Genomic DNA, 25,645 nt, shown 5'->3' with positions numbered 1-25,645 from the left:
TGTGTTAATGACAGCCACCAACACTCTTTAATACATCCTGGTGTGTTAATGACAGCCACCAACACGCTTTAATACATCCTGGTGTGTTAATGACGGCCACCAACACTCTTTAATACATCCTGGTGTGTTAATGACGGCCACCAACACTCTTTAATACATCCTGATGTGTTAATGACGGCCACCAACACTCTTCTCTAAAAGACTCATGTCAATTATGGACCAACCAACCAGTTTGTTTTAGAAAAATTAAGGCTCTTTATTTACACTACACATGTAGCAGCACAGTAGTAACATATCAGGTAAATGGGCTCTTATGCAGTAGGTTTCACATTCTATCTACAGGCGTGATGCCCAAGATCCTCATTCCATCTGCCAGAACAGAGCAGGTCCCGCTGAAGAGTCGTAATCTGGCCTGGTGATATTCAAGAAATTAATAATTCACATTATTAAGACAGTATTAAGTAGATTACATTTACATTTGTACACATGTTCTCAAGAGATTAGATTACACAGCACAAGTACAGTACAAGGAAAAGAGGTTGCATCTGACCAGAGTGCAAAGTAACAGTAAAGTGCTAATATAAATATACAGTCTAACGTGAATATATATGAAAAGGCTAATATAAATATACAGTATAATGAGAATATATATGATGAGGCTAATGTAAATATGTTTTTCTTTTTCTTTTCAGGAAGTCCCATTGAGATACAAGATCTCTTTAGCAAGGGAGACCTGGTCAAGATGACCGCAATAACATTTCAAATACATCACACAGCAATAAATTGTGTGATACATCACACAACAACATAATAAAAGTGCATGTATACAATATAAAAACAAAAACACAAAGCAGAATAGTCTAGAATCTACATGATAGTAAAGGTGTATGACAGTATAATACAGGGTAATACAGTAATTTTGCAGTTGGGACCCGACTACAGAAAGCAGCGACATTCTTCTTGTAGGAAGTTATGTAATAGAGATTTAAATTCGCCAAGAGAGACCAGGGTGTCTTAAGTGGATATGGTCCTGTAGCCCATTCCATGCCCAAGGTGCGCAGCTTGAGAAAGCTGTTCTTCCTAGTTCAGTGTGTATTCTGTATAGCCATCTTGTGGACCTGGTATGGTAGCTGCTAGAGGCAAAGAAATTGAGACTAGAAAGATATATAGAGGAAGCTTCCCTAGGACGGCCTTATATATAAAAACAAACAAGTTTTAGTTTAAGATTGTGAGGTTTCCAATATGCACTCTAAAAGATTGATTGATTGATTGAAAACTTTATTAACAGATTGCAGAATGAGTACAATACAGTACAGCTCAATACACACAATTGTTAAGGGGATACACAGCTTAAAGATAGTATAACATGTGAATATGTATATATGACGAGGCTAATGTAAATATATAGTATAACGTGAATATATATATGATGAGGCTAATGTAAATATATAGTATAATGAGAATATGTATATATGATGAGGCTAATATAAATATATAGTATAACATGTGAATATGTATATAATGATGAGGCCAATATAAATATATAGTATAACATGAATATATATATATATGATGAGGCTAATATAAATATATAGTATAACGAGAATATGTATATAATGATGAGGCCAATATAAATATATAGTATATAACATGTGAATATGTATTCAGGGGTCAGCAACCTTTTTGACATGGAGTGCCTGAAATATAGTTGTAACTAGTGTGCCTCAACAATATTCCATGCATCGTAATTTTTTTTCTCATAATCGGGTCTTTTTAATGATAATTTTTACATTATTACATCATTATTGTTATTGTTATTATTAACAATATTATTATGATGGTTGTATAAACCCTAAATCTGAGTTGGGGGGGGGGGGGGGAATGCAATGCAGACAAACAGCTGCATACAGTGCGACCATTTCACTCACATTTGCCCATTCATTTTTGGACACATCACACACCATTGGTGTGTGTACTGTACGTGTGCTGTCATAGCTCCACCTACAGGCCTAATGGAGAACACCAGGATGTGAATGGAGGGTGAATGTGAGGTATATCGTATAAATACGTTTTGATTGATCGCAAGACTACACTGTAAAAAAATATATAATAATAAGTTACCAGAACTTACAAATATTGAGTTCAGTTACTGTGCATTAAGGTTTTCAGTTTTCAATCCATAATAAGTTAACAGAAAAATAAGTACACAACCACATTATTTCAACCTAATAAAACTATGTTTATTGTCATTGTTAAGAACACAAGTTGACTTGGTAATACTCACATTTTGAGTAAAAAAATGGCTTTTAACATGTGCAATGTTCAATGAAATAGAAAAATAAATAATACAATTTGTTGATTAATCCCACTGGTCACAATGGTGACCGTAATAATGTTTTTGTTATAAGGCTCTGCAAATGTTACTGAATGATGTAGCAATGTATTTCCAGCTAAATTGAAATAATAAACAAAGGGTCTCAATTAACACTTTGATTGCCTAAGGCTAAATTCATGATATACCATCCGTTGCCAGCTCTATTTAACATGGATAAGTTCCCCTTCTTTGCAGAGCTATAACTTTTTAAATTCTATTGCCAGATTGCCATTATTAGGGCCCATTCAAGGTCCTATATGTATTGTTCATTGTGTAGCAACGTTAAACTTTTTCATTCACATATTCATAGTAAAATATGGTCTAAAGTATAAGTATGTTTTCATCTCTTTCTGCAGCTTTCTCCAGAACGTGATTTATAGCCCCAAATGCATTATATTGATGATGAAATACAGTTTGGTAGGAATCTGTGCGAGATAAAAAATTTCAATTGGACGTACTTCTAGAAGTTTCTACGCATCATCTGATGATGACCGGATGGGCGGGGGATCGTTTATAATTCCGTGGGCAGCGTTATATCATTCATCTAGTGTGGGTGATATGATCATCAGAGCAGTTTATATCGAACACGTTCAAAAATAACGCTGAATCTTACCGTATCTTCCTCGCGCCGTTGGGCGATGAGCGTGGAACAGACATTTTCCTATTATGGGATATAGAAATATCGGGTCCATTTCCAGCTTGTATAATAGTATATACGTCCAAATCATGTTGTTTATCGAGTTATTCGCAACGGATCGCTATGTATTGTGACGAGCTAGAGTGCCGGAACCTATAGCGAGTGCCCGGAAGTAATATGGGCGAATAGCACATCGTCCATGTAACATCCTCTTTGGCGATTGCGCCGATCGGCCACCAGATGGCGCTCTTGAGCCGCTAGAGGGTTCTGTGGGGCTTTTTGGTGGGTCTCAGGCCAGCGGATGGGAAATATGAATCCGATCACAGATTTTTGAAATATTGATATCAAAGACGAGTTACGGCGTCTTCGGCAACTTGAGCATGGCGGGGAAGGACGCCTAAAAGCGTCTTCCGGCAATCAAAGTGTTAAATATGTGGTAGTAAAAAGAACCTGTGGGAGGATTTCAACAAGATAAATGCGACAACAGTGCAAAATATTTCACTATAATTTTTCAAAGCAAAAAAAATAAATAAAAGGATAATGTTTTTTTTTTATACTGCTGCCCCCTGTGCCTATGCAAATGCCCCCGCGTGCCTATGCAGGCACGCGTGCCTAGGGTTGCCTACCCCTATATGATGAGGCTAATATAAATATATAGTATAACATGTGAATATGTATATAATGATGAGGCCAATATAAATATATAGTATAACGTGAATATATATATATGACGAGGCTAATATACATATACTGTATAGTGTATAGTATAACGAGAATATGTATATATATGATGAGGCCAATATAAATATATAGTATAACACGTGAATACGGTATGTATATAATGATGAGGCTAATGTATGAGTTCATGAACAGTCAACCTTCAACAAGCTGCCCCAGGAATCCATAATTACCACCTGTATTTAAGACCCACCCTGTTTCTGTTAACAATGACTGCTAGGAGGCAGAAGTAAAACCAGGACCAGGCTGTTACCTGGGTCACATGGCAGTACTTCATATATGCAATAAACTTGTCACATTATAATTTTTTGGGGGTCATCTATCCATCCCTCTGTTTATTCTCAACTCTCAACTTATTATTGAATCTGATGCTGGTCTATACAACTGGGCATGCCTGGGTGTTATTATTGAATCTGATGCTGGTCTTAAGGCTGCGGTTACACTAGGGCCAGTTTTCGTTTTCAGTTTCAGTTTCGTTTTTCAGAACGCTACGTAATGGCAGGCAAGTTAGACATCGTTTTGCCTCCTGAGCACAGTGATGTATATACATGTAGTACAATGCCAAAGCAGTAGGTGGCGATGTAGTTCAAACATGAAGGCCATTTTCAACCAATCAGAAAAGTTGAACGTGCCAATACACTTCCTGCTAAAAAACAACAATCCACCATCTTTAAATACCTCGCGTGAGCCATTTAGCCAACGTAGCATTTATTTTTCAGCAAAGAAAGTGCAATAAACAAAACGGATACATTCACTGTGTGTTCTGCCTCATTTGTTGATGAAACAAAACCAACATCAACACAATTTACCACCAAGAGCGGATAGTTTAGTCTCACAAAAAGATCTCCGATGTTGTTAGCTACATGCTAATGTGAATGGCATTCTCCATGTATATAGTTAGCATCGAGGCGATTAATGTGGTAACGTTAACGCTACTAGAAATGGATGAAAACTTTATTTAACAGATTGCAGAATGGGTACAATACAATACGGCTCAATACACACAATTGTTAAGGGTATGCAGACTGTTGTAGTTTTGGACTGGGCTCCTTATAACAATAACTTGACAACACGTTGGTAGCCGCAGCTACTTGGGACAGCTTGATTGATTGATTGAAAACTTTATTAACAGATTGCAGAATGGGTACAGTACAGTACAGCTCAATACATACAATTGTTAAGGGGATGCAGACCAGAGAAAGACTTTCGTCTTGTTTACATCAGGGTCCCCCATTTTCAATTCATCGTAACATATATGACATACAGATAGACAGTACTGCTACATCTATACATTTATGACATACCAGATTTGCAAATACAGTACTGTTTGTGATACAAAAAGAGTCCAGAAAGAAGAGTATATACATTTGACGTAGAAACTGTACATTGGATTGGGTAGGTGGGGGGGGGTGGGGGGGACTGTACATTGGAGGTGGTTGGGTGGGGGGGGGGGGGGGGTTGGGTAGGAGTGGGGGGGAGGTTGGGTAGGAGGGGTGGGTGGGGGACACTGTACAACTGTACAAACAAAACTGTACATTGGAATATTGACAAGACCATACTGTACATTGGAGGGGGTTGTGTTCGGACATTTACAGGGGCCAGTTTCGAGTTGCAGTCTCCCTTAGGTGTTTTTGAAAGTGGGTAGTGATTCACATTCCTTTACAGCTTTGGGTAGGGCGTTCCACATTGATGTGGCATAATTGCGAAACGTGTTTAGTCCCTTGTTTGAGCCGAATCTGGGTTTAACATGATTTGTGGAGCTCCCTCTGGTGTTGTGATCGTGGTATTCACTGACCTTTGGGAAGTATTTTGACATGTACATGGGTACCTTGGTCGTGTAGTGTATCTTGTAGACCAGGCCCATTGCAAGTTGCTGTACTCTGTCGTCTACTCTAAGCATCCTAGGTTGTCAAAGTGGGCAGGGGTGAGGTGGGTTCTACAGCTCTGCTGTAAACACTGGAAATAACCGTGCAGGTCTCTACTGCGCATGGGCATTGGGCAGAACGGCTCCGTATCCGGCTCGCGCAAATTACATGGCACCATTGTCGGCGAGTTTCGGCGAGTTTCCAAAACAAAAAAACACCTTTTGAGCGTTGCCACTAGGAAATCGCGTTTTCCTGCAAAAACAGCGTTTCTTTTTAATTTGGACATGCAAACGTAATCATTCGAAAATAGAACGTTGCTGTTTTAGCCCAGTGTAACGCATGGCCTAAATACAACTGGGCATGCCTGGGTGTTATTATTGAATCTGATGCTGGTCTAAATACAACAGCATGCCTGGGTGTTATTATTGAATCTGATGCTCGTCTAAACAGAACCACTTTACTCTTTCACCCCTGATGAGTTTGCATCTGTGCGCTGGAACCTAGAAGTAGGACTGGGCTTCAAGAATAAAGCTGAGGGGGCGGCCGGGTAGTGCAGCGGACTAAGCGTCTGTCTACCACCACAGAGACAGTGGGATCGAATCCAGCTGTGGTGCTTCCGGGTTGGCCAACCGTCCATACTAACACAATTGGCAGTGTTAGAGGGTGGGAAACACGGCGAGGGTGGGTTCTGGTCGTTCTAAACAGCGACTCCTACAGTTCGGTCGGGGCGCCTGCACAGCAAGGGAAGGATCTAAGAGAGGTAGTGTGACCTTCCACACGTTACACTCTCCCAGTGAGAGTCCGCGCTGCCAGGTGAAAAGAAGCGGTGGGCTGGGTACACATGTGTCGGAGGAAGCATGTGATAGTTTCCGCCCTCCCGGACCGACGGTACGACCAGGAAGGGGATTGTGAATTGGCATAACGACTAACATTGGGATGGGAGAAAAATGAAAAAAAGGAGGAAAAAAGATTAAAAATAAAAATAAAAAGAATAAAGCTGAGGAGTGCCTTCACAACGCATACTTGGGGTAGGGAGGTGTAGTGGTTACGTCATTGCCGTTTTCCGTGTTCCACCCTCTCTCCAACGCAATGTATTTCCCCATTGCCAATTTCTAAATCATCTTGTTTAAAACCAATAAAGCATTAACATTCGCATGGTATACCTTTCTGTGCTTATTCATCCACAATCTATAGCTCAACATGAAAATATTCGCAATTAATCATAAAAAAAAAATCACCAAATTTTATTTCAACCAAAAAGGCTTAAACAATAATGTTAGTGATAGAAGGGAACTCATTTTGTGCAAAAATGGAAAGCTTTTCAATTTCCATGCGGCAGAATTGTTACAATAGCCGATAATCCACTTTCCCAATGATAAATCCCTATACGGGTGGAACAACCAGTGACGTCAGACTACACCTCCCTATATCGCTTGACTGTTCATAAATTCTTATGGAGGTATACATGTGTGCTACGAAGTAATAACAAAAACAAAAAGTGTTCCAAATAAAATTTTGCGGTGGCAATTGTTATATACAAATGTTTACATGGAAGGAATCATTCTTTACCTGTGCAACATTCTGAGGACTTCCCTTCACTGGGAGCTCCCTGTGCGCGGAAGCTGCCAAGTGGCTGGAAGAAGGAGAGCAGAAACACTGATTACATTCTGTAAGAACTGCTGGGACAGATGAACTGAACTGCTTTTAACACTTTTACAACTTAGGCCTCACATTCACCCCTTCACTCACACTGCCGGCGGAGGCAATGTGGAATAACTGTATCTTCCCCCTCCCCCACAGCCTACTGTCCTACTAGTTTCTGTCTACCCTTCCCCCACCCACCCACCTATTGTCCCACTAACTCACCCCACCACCCTTCCTTACCTCATCCCCCTCACCTGAAACCCCCCCCCCTCCTCCTTCTATAACCCCTACCCCCCCCTCAACCACCCTCCAACCCCTGGGCCAAACCTACCTTTTCCATCCGCTAACTCAGACCCCCCCCCCCATCCAATCCAATTGTCTCCCTCACCTGGACACACCCATCTCTATGACCTATATCGCCCGTCGTTCACTTGTCTCGAGGAGCCCATTTAGGGACCCCCCGGCCAGGGGTTTCCCCGGGTCTCTCCACGCCGATTCTCCTGGGTTCCATGTAAGCTATTAAATCTTATCAACTGAGTTCACCTTCGTCTCTACACTCATTGATCGGGGTTCAATTCCCTAACAGCGACCATGCAAGACATCAACCTGCTCACCGGGAGCAATTAGGGGTTAAGTGTCTCACTCAAGGACACTTCTACGTGTTTCCGGGGAGGAGCCGGAATCGAACCGCGGAACCTTTCGATTACCAGATGACCACTCCACCTCTGGAGCCACTGTTGCCTCACTGAAGATACCCTTTCATATTTTCTGGTTCGGTTGAAATGTGGAATAAGTGGGCTGGCTCTTCACACCAACATGGTCGACTCAGCCGCAACTGCATTCAGCTTAGTGGTTGAGTCTACTCAGTCCTCATTGCATGCCATGGCTGAGTCTATATATCACTACATTATGTGGTTATTCCACATCACTACGTGGCTGAGTCTATATATCACTACATTATGTGGTTATTCCACATCACTACGTGGTTGAGTCTATATATCACTACATTATGTGGTTATTCCACATCACTACGTGGTTGAGTCTATATATCACTACATTATGTGGTTATTCCACATCACTACGTGGCTGAGTATATATCACTACATTATGTGGTTATTCCACATCACTACGTGGTTGAGTCTATATATCACTACATTATGTGGTTATTCCACATCACTACGTGGCTGAGTCTATATATCACTACATTATGTTGTTATTCCACATCACTACGTGGCTGAGTCTACCGTATATATCACTACATTATGTGGTTATTCCACATCACTACGTGGTTGAGTCTATATATCACTACATTATGTGGTTATTCCACATCACTACGTGGCTGAGTCTATATATCACTACATTATGTGGTTATTCCACATCACTACGTGGTTGAGTCGATATTGTCCTTATTCCAAATGTTGTCCATGTTGCCGTTTACTGATTTTGCGGTCATCTGAAAATAACGATGTCCGTTTTGCACACATTAATTTAGTTTGACAGTTATTGAGAGTAACATGACTTTGAATATGGCCACCAGTGATTGAATCCTTGAACTCTGTATGATAGCATGTACAATAGTGCTGTATATTCCGTATATATACACATTATATTTATATTTACCTTTATACATGACGTAATATTAATGTAATTTAAACCACCATCTGGCAGCAGACATGAATGACTTGCAATATTAACAACTACCAGATTGAACCCCACACATTTCAGTATTCAAACATAAATACCGGTAACCTGTTCCTGGCGGCTGGGTGGCGCAGCGGACTAAGCGCTCGTCACCAATGCGAGAGACACTGGTATCGAATCCGGCTGTCAGTGTTGCCTCCGGCTTGGCCGGCCGTCATACCGGCTCATCTGGCAGAGTCAGCGGGAGGGAAGCCGGAGGGTGGTAATCTGGTCGTTGTAAACAGCGACTCCTACAGGTCGGTCAGGGCGCCTGCACAGCGAGGTAGGGAGCCTCCCACACGTTACACCTCACCAATGAGAGTCCGCGCTGGCAGGTGAAAAGAAGTGGCTGGCTGACTCTGCATGTATCGGAGGGGACATGTGATAGTATCTATCAACCCTCCCTAGACCGACCAGTGGGGGGCACATGCGAGCAACGACCAGGAAGGGGAGGGGGGAATTGGCATGACTAAATTGGGATGGGAGAAAAACACAGAAAAACAGGAGGAGAAAAAGTGGATACAAAAAAAATAATAACCTGTTCCTTACCACAGCTTAATCAGAAAGTTGACGAGATGTTTGGGTTGTAGATCCTGGCCAGACTGGTATAACACCTCGTCGTAGCTAAAGGATGGGAGTTGAGTTATTCATTCATAATAGCAAAACAAAAGATAGACGAGTGGGAGAATGTAGCTATTTTATTTGGCAGGGAACAGTTTGCATAATGAATTGTTGGCTTACCGAAGGAGGTGCTGTAGAATAACAATACTCCTCTGTTCTAATAGAAGTGATGAATCAAACACACCCATCTCTCCGTTGCCATGACTCCGTATCAAACTGCAATGACACCAAAGTTCTGGTATGAGTGATTGACTTGAAGTTTAATAACTAGCAACTCACTGTTTCACTAGGCGAGCTGCTGCACTGAACTAAGATTGAATTGAACCCTTTCACTACCACACTACAGAAGGTTAACCTTTCACTACCACACTACAGAAGGTTAACCTTTCACTACCAGATAGTGTGGTAGTGAAAGGTTAACCTTCTGTAGTGTGGTTGCGAAAGTGTTAACCCTTTGTCGTGTGGCAGTGAAAGGGTTAACCTTCTGTATTGTTGCAGTGAAAGGGTTAACCCTTTGGTAGTGTGGTAGTGAAAGGGTTATGGTGTACTGACCTAAAGTTCTTACAGCCACAAAGCGGACAGTACAGTTTAATCACCTTGTATATTACTATTGCACTTTACTGTTACATTTGTCAAACTTATTTCCGTTGTACTGTACTTGTGCTGTATAATGACAATACATTTGAATCTAATCTAAATGTGTTTTTAGATACTGGTACCAGATGCCAGGCTGAAACCGGGTATGAGATACCAAGGGAGCTACATCAGAAATCAAAGCAAAGTTTCAGATTTTTTTATAAATGGAGCAGAATGTATTATATATCTCAATCATTTGTTTCCAATGACCCCATACTAATGGTCTAATAATGCCTTGTCTCCATTAGCTATGTTCAGCCTGGCTGGGGATAGCCATGGTCTAGCATGGTATGTTATCGGTTGGGTTTGTGTCTCCATTGGATTTCTCCAAGTTGCTAAGCAGCCTTTCAAAATTCAAACCACCAACACAAGCTAAACCATATGATACATCAGTCCCAGCCGGCTTTGGCCAGGTTGTGAAAGGTGGCCGTCTCAAGTTTAAAAGGTTTAGCCAGGTGCTAAAGACAATAGATACAAGGCATAAGTCTGCACTGTACGGTTAAAAGCAATGGATCAGATCTTGGTTTGGCCGGAAAATCTTAGGACTCAAAGCGTGTATCGTCATTGTAAACATCGGTGCCTTCCTACTTTAGAGCTGAGCACCTGAAATACAGAGGGGTGAGCTGAGCACCTGAAATACAAACGAGTCAGGAAAAAGCCACCGACTTGCCTAGGAAATCCATCAAAACAGCACTAGTATAATGTGTGCAAATTGATAGCCATGAGGTGGAAACAACCTGAGAAACTCACAATGACCAATTGATCTTTGACTCTTTTGGATGTCATTTACATGGAGATCTCCACTGCTCGGGTGATTGGAGTCAAGTCAAGTCAAGAGTTTTATTTGTCACGGCATACAAGCATACAGTGAAATGCGGGAGGTCATGCCGCAGCGATTGTGCAATAATACAAGTAATAAGAATAAGACATTTGTGCAATAATACAAGTAATAAGAATAAGACAGGTATAATGTACATAAAGTTTACAAAAAGCATGGTAAAACACATGCTAAGGTCCTGCGATAGTGCAATACAATGTTAGCTACGGATGAGGCACGGGGTCTTATGTACACTACTATACAATCTACAGTTATACTATATATCCTTATGCTATCTTGCTATATCCATCTATTTACTATACAAGAACCACTCCTGTTCTTTTTTTTGTGACCTTTTCATTGTGTAAAGTGACCGTTGAGTGTGAGCGTGTGCAGCATGTGTGTGTTCATGCTAAAGGGACTGTTAGTGTGTGAGCGTATACAGTATGTGTGTTGGGCAATCCAACATTGAACTATGGGCCTCCGTGGCCGAGAAGGTAAAGGCCATGATCTAGCGGCGAAGCGGGGTCGGGATGTTGGTTCTGAGGGGTCCTGGGGTGGGAGTGGGGGAGGAAATGTCTTTTGTGGTGTCTGTGATAATATAATTAGAATTTTATATTCTGTATTTATAATTTTTATTATTTCTAATTGTCTTGTCGTTATTGTAATTATTATTGTTGAAGTACTGTCCTGTGATGTATTGTGTATTATTGTTGTTACTGTATTGTGTTACATGAAAAAAAGAAAGGAAAATAAAAATGTTATCACCTAAAAAGAACAGCACTAGTATTCACATTGCAACAGTTTACCCACCTGCAGAGGCGAGCGTGTGTGTACTGTAGGAACACTCCTGTGTCTCCCTGAGACCGCAGCATTCTGTCCCAGTCAAACTTATAGTCGGACTCGAGGGGGCCTTGGAAGTCCTGAGAGAAGAAGCTCATGTGAGAGGTCGCTCAGCTCAAGTAAAGCAGGGTGGTGATCAGTAGGGAGTCTGACCAGACAGGGTCAGTGCTACTGTGTTGACTCACCTGAACTATGAGAGCACTGATTCCTACTTTCTCCGCTGTGTCCTCTGGGTCGTCCATTTCCTTGGTCGCTGTGGGCATGTTTTAGAGAGAGAAAGAGAGAGAGAGATGACTGATACCACTGTCTCGACCCCAAAGACAATAGTTACTACCGTAATAGGAAATAGAAGCATATGCCAGTAATGAGGTACACCGTGATATAAATAATGGTCGTCAAAATGTAAGCTTTTCTTATCACATTGTGTCGATGGGTTGGATATTAGTCTTTATAAAGGTTTTATATGCTGCTCCTATGGCCTGCTGTTGCACACTCTGCTGAAGAGCGCAGCAATGCAGCCATGATACTGAAGCAATCAACTTGCAATTTTCAAATAAATAAAGCAGTATTGTCCTTCAAACACTCTTTTATATTCATGAACATATAGTACTTATTTTTTTATCCTCTTTTTCTCTGTCTGATTTTCTGTACTTTTTCCTCCCATCCCAATTTTTTGTCATCGTGCCAATTCCCCCCTCCCCTACCTGGTCGTTGTGCGCATGTCCCCCCTACTGGTCGGTCTATGGAGCCCTGAGGTCTACCACATGCTTCCTCCGACACATGCGGAGACAGCCAGCGGCTCTCTTTTCACCTGGCAGCGTGGACTCTCATCGGTGAAGTGTAACGCGTGGGAGGTCACGCTGCCTTCACCACTTCCTGTCTTTTGCTGTGCAGGCGCCCAGACCTGACCTGTAGGAGTCACTGTCCACAACGCCAGATTACCACCCATCAACTTCCCTCCCACTAACTCAGCCAAACGAGTTAGTATGACGGCTGGCCCATGTCGGAGGCGATGCTGACACCTGGATTCGAGACCGGAGTCTCACGCATTGGTGACGAGCGCAATCTCCGCTGCGCCACCCAGCCGCTGAACGTATAGTACATTTTAAGAAAATAAAAACATGAAATACTGTCATATAGCATTGAACTGCTATTTGTCTTTGGAGACAGCATATTCCGATTTGGTGTAACTTGAAAATTAATCATTTTGTTCCATCCGTTGGTATCTTACTCTTGGACTGGCTCATGTTGTGCAGCATCCTGGCCCGGGCCTCATCCAGAACATCGTCCAGGAAAACCACTTCACCACGCCTGGTCCTCATGCCCTGCACCAGGCCAAACCCTATGTGCCGACACCTGCAATACACAGCCACAGACACTCAGTACATTCAGTAAATGGCGGTTGAGTGTTAGTTCAAATAGCTGGGGGAATTTTCGATTCTGTAGATTTAATTTTTTTAATATATTCTACTTGGCAAGAGCCTCATCACTGTTCAGAATGAATGTACTTGTTTGTCCAGGAAGCCAAACAAGCGCCTTGTGGGGTAATTAGCCCACATCCGGTCTTATTTTCAGATAACCGCACACATCGTGGTGTATTATCCCTTACCAATGTAATGAATGTTATGTATTATATTTCAATAAAAGCACTTATATGACAATTACTTTATGTTGTAGTAATAATTACTGTGATTACTTTTGAATTACTTTCAGAAACACACCCAGATTCCTGTTGCTTGAGGATAACCTTGACCAAATAAAAAAAGAAAGTTCCCTTTCCTTCATTTGGTGAAAGTAATACCGCATGTGCTTTTTCCCCCCAAGAAAAGGATCAAGAGATATCCATTGGATCAATCAGCAGCACAACTTTTTAAATATTCATGGTAGAAATGTGATTCTGAAGCTAATGTTGTTCGTGGATAGTATTACATACTGTAGGCACACAGTGAGTTATAGTATTACATACTGTAGGCACACAGTGAGTTATAGTATTACATACTGTAGGCCCACAGTGAGTTATAGTATTACATACTGTAGGCCCACAGTGAGTTATAGTATTACATACTGTAGGCCCACAGTGAGTTATAGTATTACATACTGTAGGCCCACAGTGAGTTATAGTATTACATACTGTAGGCCCACAGTGAGTTATAGTATTACATACTGTAGGCCCACAGTGAGTTATAGTATTACATACTGTAGGCCCACAGTGAGTTATAGTATTACATACTGTAGGCCCACAGTGAGTTATAGTATTACATACTGTAGCCCCACAGTGAGTTATAGTATTACATACTGCAGCCCCACAGTGAGTTATAGTATTACATACTGTAGCCCCACAGTGAGTTATAGTATTACATACTGCAGCCCCACAGTGAGTTATAGTATTACATACTGTAGGCCCACAGTGAGTTATAGTATTACATACTGCAGCCCCACAGTGAGTTATAGTATTACATACTGTAGGCCCACAGTGAGTTATAGTATTACATACTGTAGGCCCACAGTGAGTTATAGTATTACATACTGCAGCCCCACAGTGAGTTATAGTATTACATACTGTAGGCCCACAGTGAGTTATAGTATTACATACTGTAGGCCCACAGTGAGTTATAGTATTACATACTGCAGCCCCACAGTGAGTTATAGTATTACATACTGTAGGCCCACAGTGAGTTATAGTATTACATACTGTAGGCCCACAGTGAGTTATAGTATTACATACTGCAGCCCCACAGTGAGTTATAGTATTACATACTGTAGGCCCACAGTGAGTTATAGTATTACATACTGTAGGCCCACAGTGAGTTATAGTATTACATACTGCAGCCCCACAGTGAGTTATAGTATTACATACTGTAGGCCCACAGTGAGTTATAGTATTACATACTGCAGCCCCACAGTGAGTTATAGTATTACATACTGCAGCCCCACAGTGAGTTATAGTATTACATACTGTAGGCCCACAGTGAGTTATAGTATTACATACTGCAGCCCCACAGTGAGTTATAGTATTACATACTGTAGGCCCACAGTGAGTTATAGTATTACATACTGTAGGCCCACAGTGAGTTATAGTATTACATACTGCAGCCCCACAGTGAGTTATAGTATTACATACTGTAGGCCCACAGTGAGTTATAGTATTACATACTGTAGGCCCACAGTGAGTTATAGTATTACATACTGTAGGCCCACAGTGAGTTATAGTATTACATACTGCAGGCCCACAGTGAGTTATAGTATTACATACTGTAGGCCCACAGTGAGTTATAGTATTACATACTGTAGGCCCACAGTGAGTTATAGTATTACATACTGTAGGCCCACAGTGAGTTATAGTATTACATACTGTAGGCCCACAGTGAGTTATAGTATTACATACTGCAGCCCCACAGTGAGTTATAGTATTACATACTGCAGCCCCACAGTGAGTTATAGTATTACATACTGTAGGCCCACAGTGAGTTATAGTATTACATACTGCAGCCCCACAGTGAGTTATAGTATTACATACTGTAGGCCCACAGTGAGTTATAGTATTACATACTGTAGGCACACAGTGAGTTATAGTATTACATACTGCAGCCCCACAGTGAGTTATAGTATTACATACTGCAGCCCCACAGTGAGTTATAGTATTACATACTGTAGGCCCACAGTGAGTTATAGTATTACATACTGCAGCCCCACAGTGAGTTATAGTATTACATACTGCAGCCCCACAGTGAGTTATAGTATTACATACTGCAGCCCCACAGTGAGGGTCTTGTTACCTCTCAGCCCAAGAATGTCCCATAGTCGGCAGGATTTGGAACAATTGCTGAAAATGATTCCCTTGACCTTTATCCGTCTGTAAGAAGAGGAAAGCAAGTGTCACACAAGTTGTTGATAGTCTAGATACTTTTTTTTTGCCATTTGTTTGGAACTTACTAACTGTGTCACGGCCCCTTATAAAATAAATTGTAATGAAATAAGATACAAGTGTGTCCTTACCACATATATCATCTCGTTAAAATTGTATTTTTCTTTTCGGTCTATGGCAGCAGCAATATCTCTGAAACAGAATATATATTATAAAAAAATATATTATGATATATTCGTGGTAATGGTATTACATTCACAATATCATTACTAGGGATGGGCATTTGAAGGCATATTGATATTAGAATATTCTATATAAAAATTTAAACAAACTACTTAACTGTTTTCCATTTATTAAGTAAAAAAGATTATAATAAGGAAACCAAATCCAATTTGTCAAATTCATTGAACATGGAAGAAAACAATCGTAATCAGGAGGCTGAATCAGTGCAGTCGACGAGCTGGTTCGAATGCCTACATCATTGGAATAACTGTGCCCATCCCTAATCACACCTGACGAAGACCTTTCAAGTGGAAACGTTGTGTGATTAAAATCACTATGGAGCGTAATATACAGTGTTTAAAATCATTATGGGAGTGTAATATAGTGTTTAAAATCATTATGGGAGCGTAATATACAGTGTGATTAAAATCATTATGGGAGCGTAATATACACTGTGGAGATATTCCTCTTTGATGCAACTTTAACATGTCCTGCTCCTGTGGAATGGTTTTGGATGAGAGGACATTTCAACAATAACCTAATCCAGACACCTAATCACCACTGACCTGGTGATGTAGAGAGACGTGCCGTCGCTGCGGAGCACCGTGGAGTAACTAGACATGTCTCCAGAAGAGGACAGGTCCACAACACCAGTCCCCCTCCTGTCCACAGACAAAACACCATCAGACAATAAAAAGGTCAGGGTGGCTGATATTGGGGGTGAATTCTACACATCTGATAATATCATATCCATGATCATTTCTACATCATCTTTGTGTCTCTTTCATGAATCTAGTGCAGTGGTTCTCAAACTGTGGTACGTGTACCACTAGTGGTACTTGGTGGTACTGCTGGTGGTACTTGAAAACATTTCCAAAAAAGCTAAAAAAAAAAAAAAAAAGAAAAACGTTTTTTTTTTTTTTTGCAGTCAGGTCACTGAACTTAGAAGCAGGCCAGGCCAGTGTTTCTGGTTGCGGCGGCGCAATAGTTAGATAATCTTTTTTTTTTTTTTATCCACTTTTTCTCCCATGTTTCTATATTTTCTCCCATCCCAATTTCGTATCATCCAATTCAACCCTCCCCTGTCACGAACGCTGTTTCTTGCCTCCCACAAGCCGGCTGCAATGTGGACTAAGTCATACATAGCACAAGTCCCCTCCGGTACTTGAGGTAACAGCAGTCGCATCTTTTCACCTGCGCAGCTCGATCTCTCAGTGTCGAGGAGTAACGCGTGGGAGGCTCACGCTGCCCCCGACACTTCCTGATTCTACTGCGCAGGCGCACCAACCGACTTGTAGGAGTCGCTTGTTCACAACGCCCGATCCCCACCCTTCAGTTTCCCTCCCCGTAATACGGCCAATGTGTATTACTGCGGACGACCAGCTAAACTGAAAACAATGTGGAGAGCTGGATTCGAACACGCGAATCCTAGCGTCTCCACACTGGTGGCGAGTGCCTTGCCCACTACACCACCTAGCCGCCCAATAGTTAGATAATCTAAGTGGGGAACAACCAGGAGATCACTGTGACAGAGAGTAATGCAGTCTAAACAGTCATAAATCTTTAATTCAACTTCAGCCCTGATCATAACCATTTATTTTTAGATTTCTTGTAATGTCAGATAAAAAATGAAATACTCCCACTTTTCTGAAAAGAGTTGGTGTTAAATCTGACATTACAAAAAATCCATCAAAATATGTGTTGCTGCTAATCATTGACACATGCCTAGCCTGTAATAATCCCCCCCAGACAAATGTACTTTGCATTTGATATATTGAAAATATTTAACTTTGTGTTTTTTTTAACAATAATTTGTGATGCCATCACACAAACTGGCATTTAAAGGGTAAACATTCAAAAATGTATTGAATATGTGTTTTCTTCTTTTTTACAATAATTTGTGATGCCCATCACAAACACTGGCATTTAAAGTGTGTGTGTGTGTGTGTGTGTGTGTGTGTGTGTGTGTGTGTGTGTGTGTGTGTGTGTGTGTGTGTGTGAGAGAGAATGACGGACAATTGCTTGCTGTGTGAGAGAGAGAGAGAGAGAGAGTGAGAGAGATAGAGAGAGAATTAAGTACATTTGCTGAAATACAGTTGTTCTTAATTTTCTCACTTGCTATGTGAGAATGTTAGTTATTATGTTCTCAATGCCCCTTGCATTGTATGAGTTGTGTGGAAGCGTAGTTCTAGTGCTATCTCATTGTGGCTGTGTCTGACAAAAGTTAACAATAAATAATGGTATCAGGAATACATTTGCCTCCTGCCTGAACTGTGCATAGCTGAATAGACTGTATTTTAACGCCGGTCATATGGTGGTACTTGGAGAGCCAGCTACGTTCTCAGGTGGTACTTGGTGTAAAAAGTTTGAGAACCACTGATCTAGTGTATTTCTGAATATATCTTGTATATAATATTCAATAGTGAACATCTTTGCACGCAAGAGGTCAAAGGTCGGTTAGTTCCCATCTAACGAACTGTTGAGACATACAGTAGGAGACGGGGACCTATGTACGCTTACGTTAGCTTATACCCCAAAGGTTGTCATTGTAAGGAACACCCTGTTACTGTATATCAAATGTTATGGGAAGATGAACACCAAATTAACATGTGTATTCTCAAATGTCTCTGCTGTTTCTTTGTTTGTAGGGTATATAATATATATATATATTATATACTTATCTTCACTTGCTTTTACACTTACTTACCTTTTGCCTATATTTTCCATACTTGTATGGATCCATATCAGTATTAAACTATCATATTGAACTTTAGAAATTGTCTCCTGATAATTATAATATAAGATATGAATTAGGTATTCCTTTCTTATATAAAATAAGTGATCACCCACTTATTTCAATGAGTACATTACTTTTGAATTTAACTGAGCGGAAGTTGACCGCCACTTTGTTGTTCTATAACATTTATTAATCAATGTTGCTGGATATCAGATATTCTACACTGGTAGTGGACTGACTGAAGGCTGTTACATGACCTACTCAGTTACTTTCAGTCCCAGGGTCAGTTGACTGAAGGCTGTTACATGACCTACTCAGTGATCTTCAGTCCCAGGGTCAGTTGACTGAAGGCTGTTACATGACCTACTCAGTGATCTTCAGCCCCAGAGCCAGTGGACTGACTGAAGGCTGTTACATGACCTACTCAGTGATCTTCAGCAGGCCTTGGTCCTGGAGCTGCTGCACCACCCGCTGTGCTTGTTCTTGGTGAAAGGACTCTCCAGAGTAGACATCAAAGTGGATCCCTAACCGCTGAGAGATGGAAATATAACAAATATAACTAATGATTTGTTACCTATTTGGAGAGTGATGAAATGCTTCCTACTCCAAAAGAAAACACTGTTGTCAATAGGGCTGGACAATTGGACAAGAAATCAATGATAATCATAAGGACCTTTTCTCAAACTCAATATCACAACATCTTTTCATGAATGTGAAATTACGGGTTATGTAATCCTGTTTGATAATCTCATTGAACTGCGTGGTAATATATATAATTTTCAAATTACATTCCCTCAAATATTTCAGATAACATTTTGTGAGAAAGTGAATAATGCGCTTGTTATTATCAATTTAGACAACAGAGTTGTTTATCACAATATCATCACGATATGATCGCATTGAAAGACAAAAGATTACCATATTGAATTACACCTGGCCTCCAAAAATCTTATTTCACAGAGTTTTGAACTTGGCCCGCATACAAATAGTGACAATTGTTCTGCTTGGTGGATCAACAGCAGGTGGACCTGTACCTTATAAACCTGCTGATATTCTGTGACTGTGATATCCCTGAACTGTTGCCATAGCAACATGGGCTGGCCTTCATGGTGTTCCAGCTGTCTAAAGAAGTCTCTGGCAGCCAGTCTTATGTCCTCATTGTTCTCTGCCTCCCTGTTGACTTGAACGTATACCTGCAGGACACAAACCACACACAACTTGCTAAACTGGATTTGTATTCTATAAATAACTCAAGGTGTGGTACATGGATTGGAGAATAAATGACTTACGTCGAATAGATGCTGTAAAGGGTTCTTTCTCAATTTCTCCTGGCAGCCAAAGAGCTCAAATCCAGCTCCCAGCAGACCTGAAATTCAAGGCAGGTGGAGGAGGAGGAAGAGGAGGAGGTTAGAAAAATACTTTCCCCACTGAGGACAACGATCCATCTAAAACTAGAAAATAATTTGCAATATTTTCCCCTCAAGAACATTTTCCACCACAGCCCTATATCCACTCACCGAACTGCATCCCCCAATCTCCCAGGTAGTTCACCCGAATAACACGGTTTCCCAAGGCCTGCTTGAGGTTGGCAATGAAGTTACCTGAAAATACATTAGCCAATATTTTTCATTCTGGTGGAAGTGGGATCTGTTTATGATGTAGTCTGCCCTCTGTTGGTAAATAAATAGAACTTCAACAGACTCACCAATAATTGTCGACCGCAGATGTCCAACATGGAATTTTTTGGCAATATTTGGAGAACTACAACATACCAAAAACAAGGTGCAATTAGTGGTTTATGTTTTTCTTTTATTATTATTATTATTATTATTATTATTATTATTATTATTATTATTATTATTATTATAATTATTATTATTATTATTATTATTATTATTATTATTATTATTATTATTGTTTAGCTTATTGTTTAATCTACAAGCACAACACCTTGTATGCAGCTTAAAAAACATGCAGACCTACCTATATTCCACCAGTGTTGTTCCTTTCCTGAAGGCAGTCAAGAGCTCACTATTCAACCCAAATTTGCAATCCTCTTTTCCAAGTGACTCCACTATTTTCTAGAACAGATGCGATCAGGATAAAAATGTCAGCCATAATTGACGTCAGTCATTAAAGTCCAAGTCTGTTCGTTTCACTGCTGTGACCGCGTGAAAAAGAAAACTGAACACACCTGTACAAGAAGTGTGCGGTGGATTTTAAAGTGGATCCCTCCCCGTTCAGCAGATACCTCTTCCACTACGCTGTCCGGTTTCAGCTAAGGAGATACACAATTCATTTGTACATCAGACGCAAGGTTGTCCTTTCCATCGTGGTCAGTAACAGGTGCCCTCATTTCTATTTGTAATTGATTGTTAAAACAAGCAGAATATGAATGAGAGTGGAACATTATTACAACACAACACACATTACATTAGACACACATGCACAAACTGGACTGCTACATACTGTATGCACACACAGACACATTTGCATAGAAAATATTATGCTCAATATCGTACTACCTTGTGCAATTTTCTTATTCCTGTGTATGTTGCCTATTCATAGTCTAAGTAAATTGTCTACCCTGTGTATAGTATGTATAGTCTGTGTATAGTGCGTATAGTCTGTGTGTGTATAGTATGTATAGTCTGTGTATAGTGTATATAGTGTGTGTATAGTGTGTATAGTCCTGTGCATAGTGTGTATAATATTTGCATACTGTGTATAGTATGTATAGTCTGTGTACAGTGTGTGTATTACCTCACCTCATTGGCTAACGCTTGTGTCTGTGCCTGGAGGTCAGCATTTGATGGCAAGATTCCATTCCTACGCAGTGTACTGAGTGACAGTCTAAAGTCTGATGTCTGCCTGTGAAGTATAGAATCAAAAACATATTGAAAAGCTGTTGGGAGGACAAACAGAAACACACCCCGGCCCTCTCTCTCTCTGCCCCCTCCCCTTTGGTACAGGTACGTCTTGATATCTCTGTTCACCGTGTCCTCATCTGTCATTTGCTCCATTTATGGGATGGCCTGTTTTTTTTATTTATTTTTGAATCTTTTTCCCCCTCCTTTTTCCTCCGATTTTCTCCCATCCCAATGTTAGTCGTTATGCCAATTCCCAATCCCCTTCCTGGTCGCTGCGCACTTACCCCCCACAGTCTGTCTGGGAGAGTGGAGGCTACCACGTGCTTCCTCCGACACACGTCTAGCCAATCAACCGCTTCTTTTTCACCTGGCAGCGCGGACTCTCACTGAGAGGGCGTAGCGTGTGGAAGGATCACACTACCACTTAGATCCTATCCGCGCTTAGCAGGCGCCCCGACCGAACTGTAGGAGTCGCTGTTTACAACGACCCGGACCCACCCTGCCAGCTTCTCCCACCCTCTAATACTGCCAATTGTATTAGTGTGAACGGCCAGCCAAGCTGGTGACAACCCCGGAGCTGTGAGCTGGATTCGAACAGGCGAATCCAGCGTCTCCGGGGTTGGTGACGAACGCAATCTCCGTTACGCCACCTGACCGCCCAGGGGATGGCCTGTTTTGAACATGTATGTTGTTGTTGAAATAATAATGTTGTTTAAAAGAAATAAAAATTTAAAACTATATATATATATAATAAAAAAAAAATTATAAACATTGAGTCAGTGGTTAGAATGGGGGTCTCACATCACACACATACTTAACTGTTTCTTTGAGACTGGAATTGCTGTGAGGGCTGATATGAAAGATTCCTCAGACTGTTTCAATGTCCTACACAGCTATAGATGAAGAAATATTATTACGATTGATTGATTGAAAACTTTATTAACAGATTGCAGAATGGGTACAGTACAGTACAGCTCAATACATACAATTGGTGTTCCACAAGGAAGCATACTAGGGCCGCTACTCTTCCTAATTTATGCAAATGACATGTCGTCAGCCTGTGACTGCAACTTGTTCCTGTTTGCGGACGACTCAGCCCTGCTGGTCTCTGACAAGAACAAGTTGCAGGTTGAAAAAACCCTCAGCTCGGAACTAGGCAAAATCTGCATATGGCTCGCTGATAACAAACTATCATTACACATGGGCAAAACAGAGTCCATTCTCTTCGGTTCAAATAACAAACTCAGCAAGACCGACGGCTTCTCAGTTACAGTGGGTGACAATATTGTCACAAGGAAAGACGAAATTACCTACCTGGGTTCCATCCTAGAGGCAAATCTTTCCTGTGACAAAATGGCATCCAATGTAATAAAAAAAGTCAACCAACGAACTAGATTCTTGTACCGGATCTCCTCTCTGGTAAACAAGAATACCCTGAAGACTCTGGCAGGAGCACTCATTCAAGGGTACTACGACTATGCGTGCACCTCATGGTACCAAAGCACCTCAAAGGCGCTTAAAACAAAATTACAAACATCACAAAACAAACTGGTCAGACTACTACTTGACCTGAACCCCAGAACCCACCTCACCCCTGCCCACTTTGACAACCTAGGATGGCTTAGAGTAGACGACAGAGTACAGCTACTTGCAATGGGCCTGGTCTACAAGATACACTATACGACCGGGGTACCCATGTACATGTCAAAATACTTCCCAAAGGTCAGTGAATACCACAACCACTACACCAGAGGAAGCTCAACAAATCATGTTAAACCCAGATTCGGCTCAAACAAGGGACTAAACACGTTTCGCAATTATGCCACAACAATGTGGAACGCCCTACCCAAAGCTGTAAAGGAATGTGAATCCCTACCCACATTCAAAACCGCTCTTAAAGAGCACCTACGGGAGGCTGCAATTCGAAACTGGCCACCATAAATGCCCAAAACCCCCACCACCTCCTAATAGACAGTCTCCTCCCCACCGCATGTATATATTCCCTCCCCGCCGTATGTATATTTCTCTCCCACCCACCCACCCCCTCCTAATGTACAGTCCCCTCCCCATCATATGTATATACTCTGTCGGGATCTAGGGGTAACAGTCCTGTATATTTGAATACCGTTTATGTCACAAATGTATCAGTACTAAATACCTATATGTCCCTATGCCATAAATGTCATGTATGTTGTGTATGTCATAAATGTCTATATGAATTGAAAATGGGGGACCCTGATGGAAACAAGACAAACGTCTTTCTCAGGTCTGCATCCCCTTAACAATTGTATGTATTGAGCCGTACTGTATTGTACCCATTCTGCAATCTGTTAAATAAAGTTTTCATTCATTCATTGTTAAGGGGATGCAGACCAGAGAAAGACTTTCGTCTTGTTTACATCAGGGTGATGTAAAACACATGAAAACGGGGGATGGGGGAGACAATCTCCCCGAGGTCCCAATGGCCGACAGACCAGCTTCAACAACATGCACAGTTGGGGTTGCATAATTATCTATATATTATTGTCTGGTAAAATCGCGGTTCCGTTGTTTTGAACAGCTACAGGGATTGCAAGCTTGCCATACTAGCTTCACAGAAAGTTGTCTAATTACCTTCGCTGCAATACTTCTTCTGAAGAAACAAGCCATGTGCTCTTGTGCTCAAACTCTCATTGATACAATGTAGTTAGAAGCTATATAAAATATTTTACAATACTCTGCTAGTGGCTTAACCATAGAATTAGATGGGCTTTACACATTCACTCATTGACTTTCACTACACTTCCTCTGAGCTTTGAACTTGGCCGCCTCTTCCTCTCTGCTATCCAATCGAAACGCTCTGTTTAGTGATGACGTCGTGGACTCGAAAGGGTTCGTTCGATATCTCGTCCTGCCTCCCCGTTTCCATTTTGGAACTACATGCAAATCCACGTTAAGACTAAACTCAACACAGTGATACATTTTAGTAATGTTGATGTTCATTTTATTTCTCCAATGTAAAACGCGGTCAACAAATCAATATATTGTTATATACATTATTTTGGGGAAATGTTTTATTCATAAACTAAATGTATGGGCAACAACCCATTATTCAAATTATTCGTATTAGATTTATTACATTAAATCAATTTATTAATGGACTCTTAAATGCCTCAGGTAACTGTAAATATAAAAAAGAATATAAACCTCACATATCTATGTATGTTCATTGCCTTCTATGATATTGTAAAATATAATATATTTTACAATATCATAGAAGGCAATGAACATACATAGATATGTGAGGTTTATATTATTTTTTATATTTACAGTTACCTGAGGCAATTAAGATTCCATTAACAATAGTTTAGAAGAACAACTCAATCACTGGCTGCTTTACAGATTTCCCCAATTAAATATTTCCCTACTTGACGTCACGCCACTCGTCCAACACTTAGGCGTGTCTTCAGAGGTCAGTCTAGTGTCAGCTGTAGTGCAACGTTACTGACGAATTGTCCTTGAGCAAGGCACTTAATGTAAACTGAATAAAAATACCTACCAAAGAAAAAAAACATTTCATTCATGTTTTATCATTCTTAGTCCACACATTACTATGCATGCAGTGATACTATTTGAATAGCATGTGTTTCACCTTTGTAAGGAATGTTTTTGTACACGTCAATGGTTATATTGTGGGGGTATCTCGTCAGTGCTTCAGGAGTCTTGAGAATGACCATAGCTGTGCTTTCATTGAACACTACACCAAATTATCTACCGAAATATCTTCCAGCCAGGTCCCCACCCTGTCCCTGATGTCATGTACCATAACTCCTCCATCTCAGACGTCAGAAATGTAGTAAAAACGTCAGAAAAGGTTCTACAGGGATAGTCTGGTTTCCACTAGTTGACCTTGCTGTGGGAAATTAGCCAAACCCGTGTATAAAAATGAGTCGCCCATCCAATGCAATGAATGTATTAAAACGAGTTGTAAAATACATTCTGAAAGATTCATATGAAATTATCTCCTTGTAAAATCCCCCAATATTCAATGACTTCCCCCAGAGAATTGACAAAATCCCCCAACTTTCCCCATGTCAAATACACCTCCGTTCCATGA

The 25,645-nt window shown here is 40.9% G+C and overlaps 1 protein-coding gene across 1 annotated transcript; it reads right to left on the bottom strand.

Annotated features, from left to right (window-relative positions):
- Positions 1–260: 260 nt before the first annotated feature.
- rars2 (arginyl-tRNA synthetase 2, mitochondrial) lies at positions 261–24,306 on the bottom strand. The gene is made up of 20 exons (XM_084315041.1): positions 24,163–24,306; positions 22,369–22,442; positions 21,448–21,550; positions 20,874–20,957; positions 20,663–20,760; positions 20,385–20,440; positions 20,197–20,280; positions 19,969–20,045; positions 19,714–19,872; positions 19,104–19,210; positions 16,509–16,604; positions 15,852–15,912; positions 15,632–15,708; positions 13,087–13,211; positions 12,041–12,108; positions 11,826–11,935; positions 9,680–9,775; positions 9,488–9,562; positions 7,184–7,247; positions 261–412 (listed from the first exon to the last, which is right to left on the bottom strand). Exons 1-20 carry the CDS (start codon positions 24,196–24,198, stop codon positions 326–328), a joined length of 1,737 nt encoding a protein of 578 aa, XP_084171167.1. The 5' UTR covers positions 24,199–24,306; the 3' UTR covers positions 261–325.
- Between the last annotated feature and the right edge of the window lie 1,339 nt (positions 24,307–25,645).

Source organism: Notolepis coatsorum, assembly GCF_963971535.1.
Source record: "Notolepis coatsorum genome assembly, chromosome: 5".
NCBI lineage: Eukaryota > Metazoa > Chordata > Actinopteri > Aulopiformes > Paralepididae > Notolepis > Notolepis coatsorum.
This window is presented reverse-complemented; position numbering and strand designations above follow the sequence as displayed.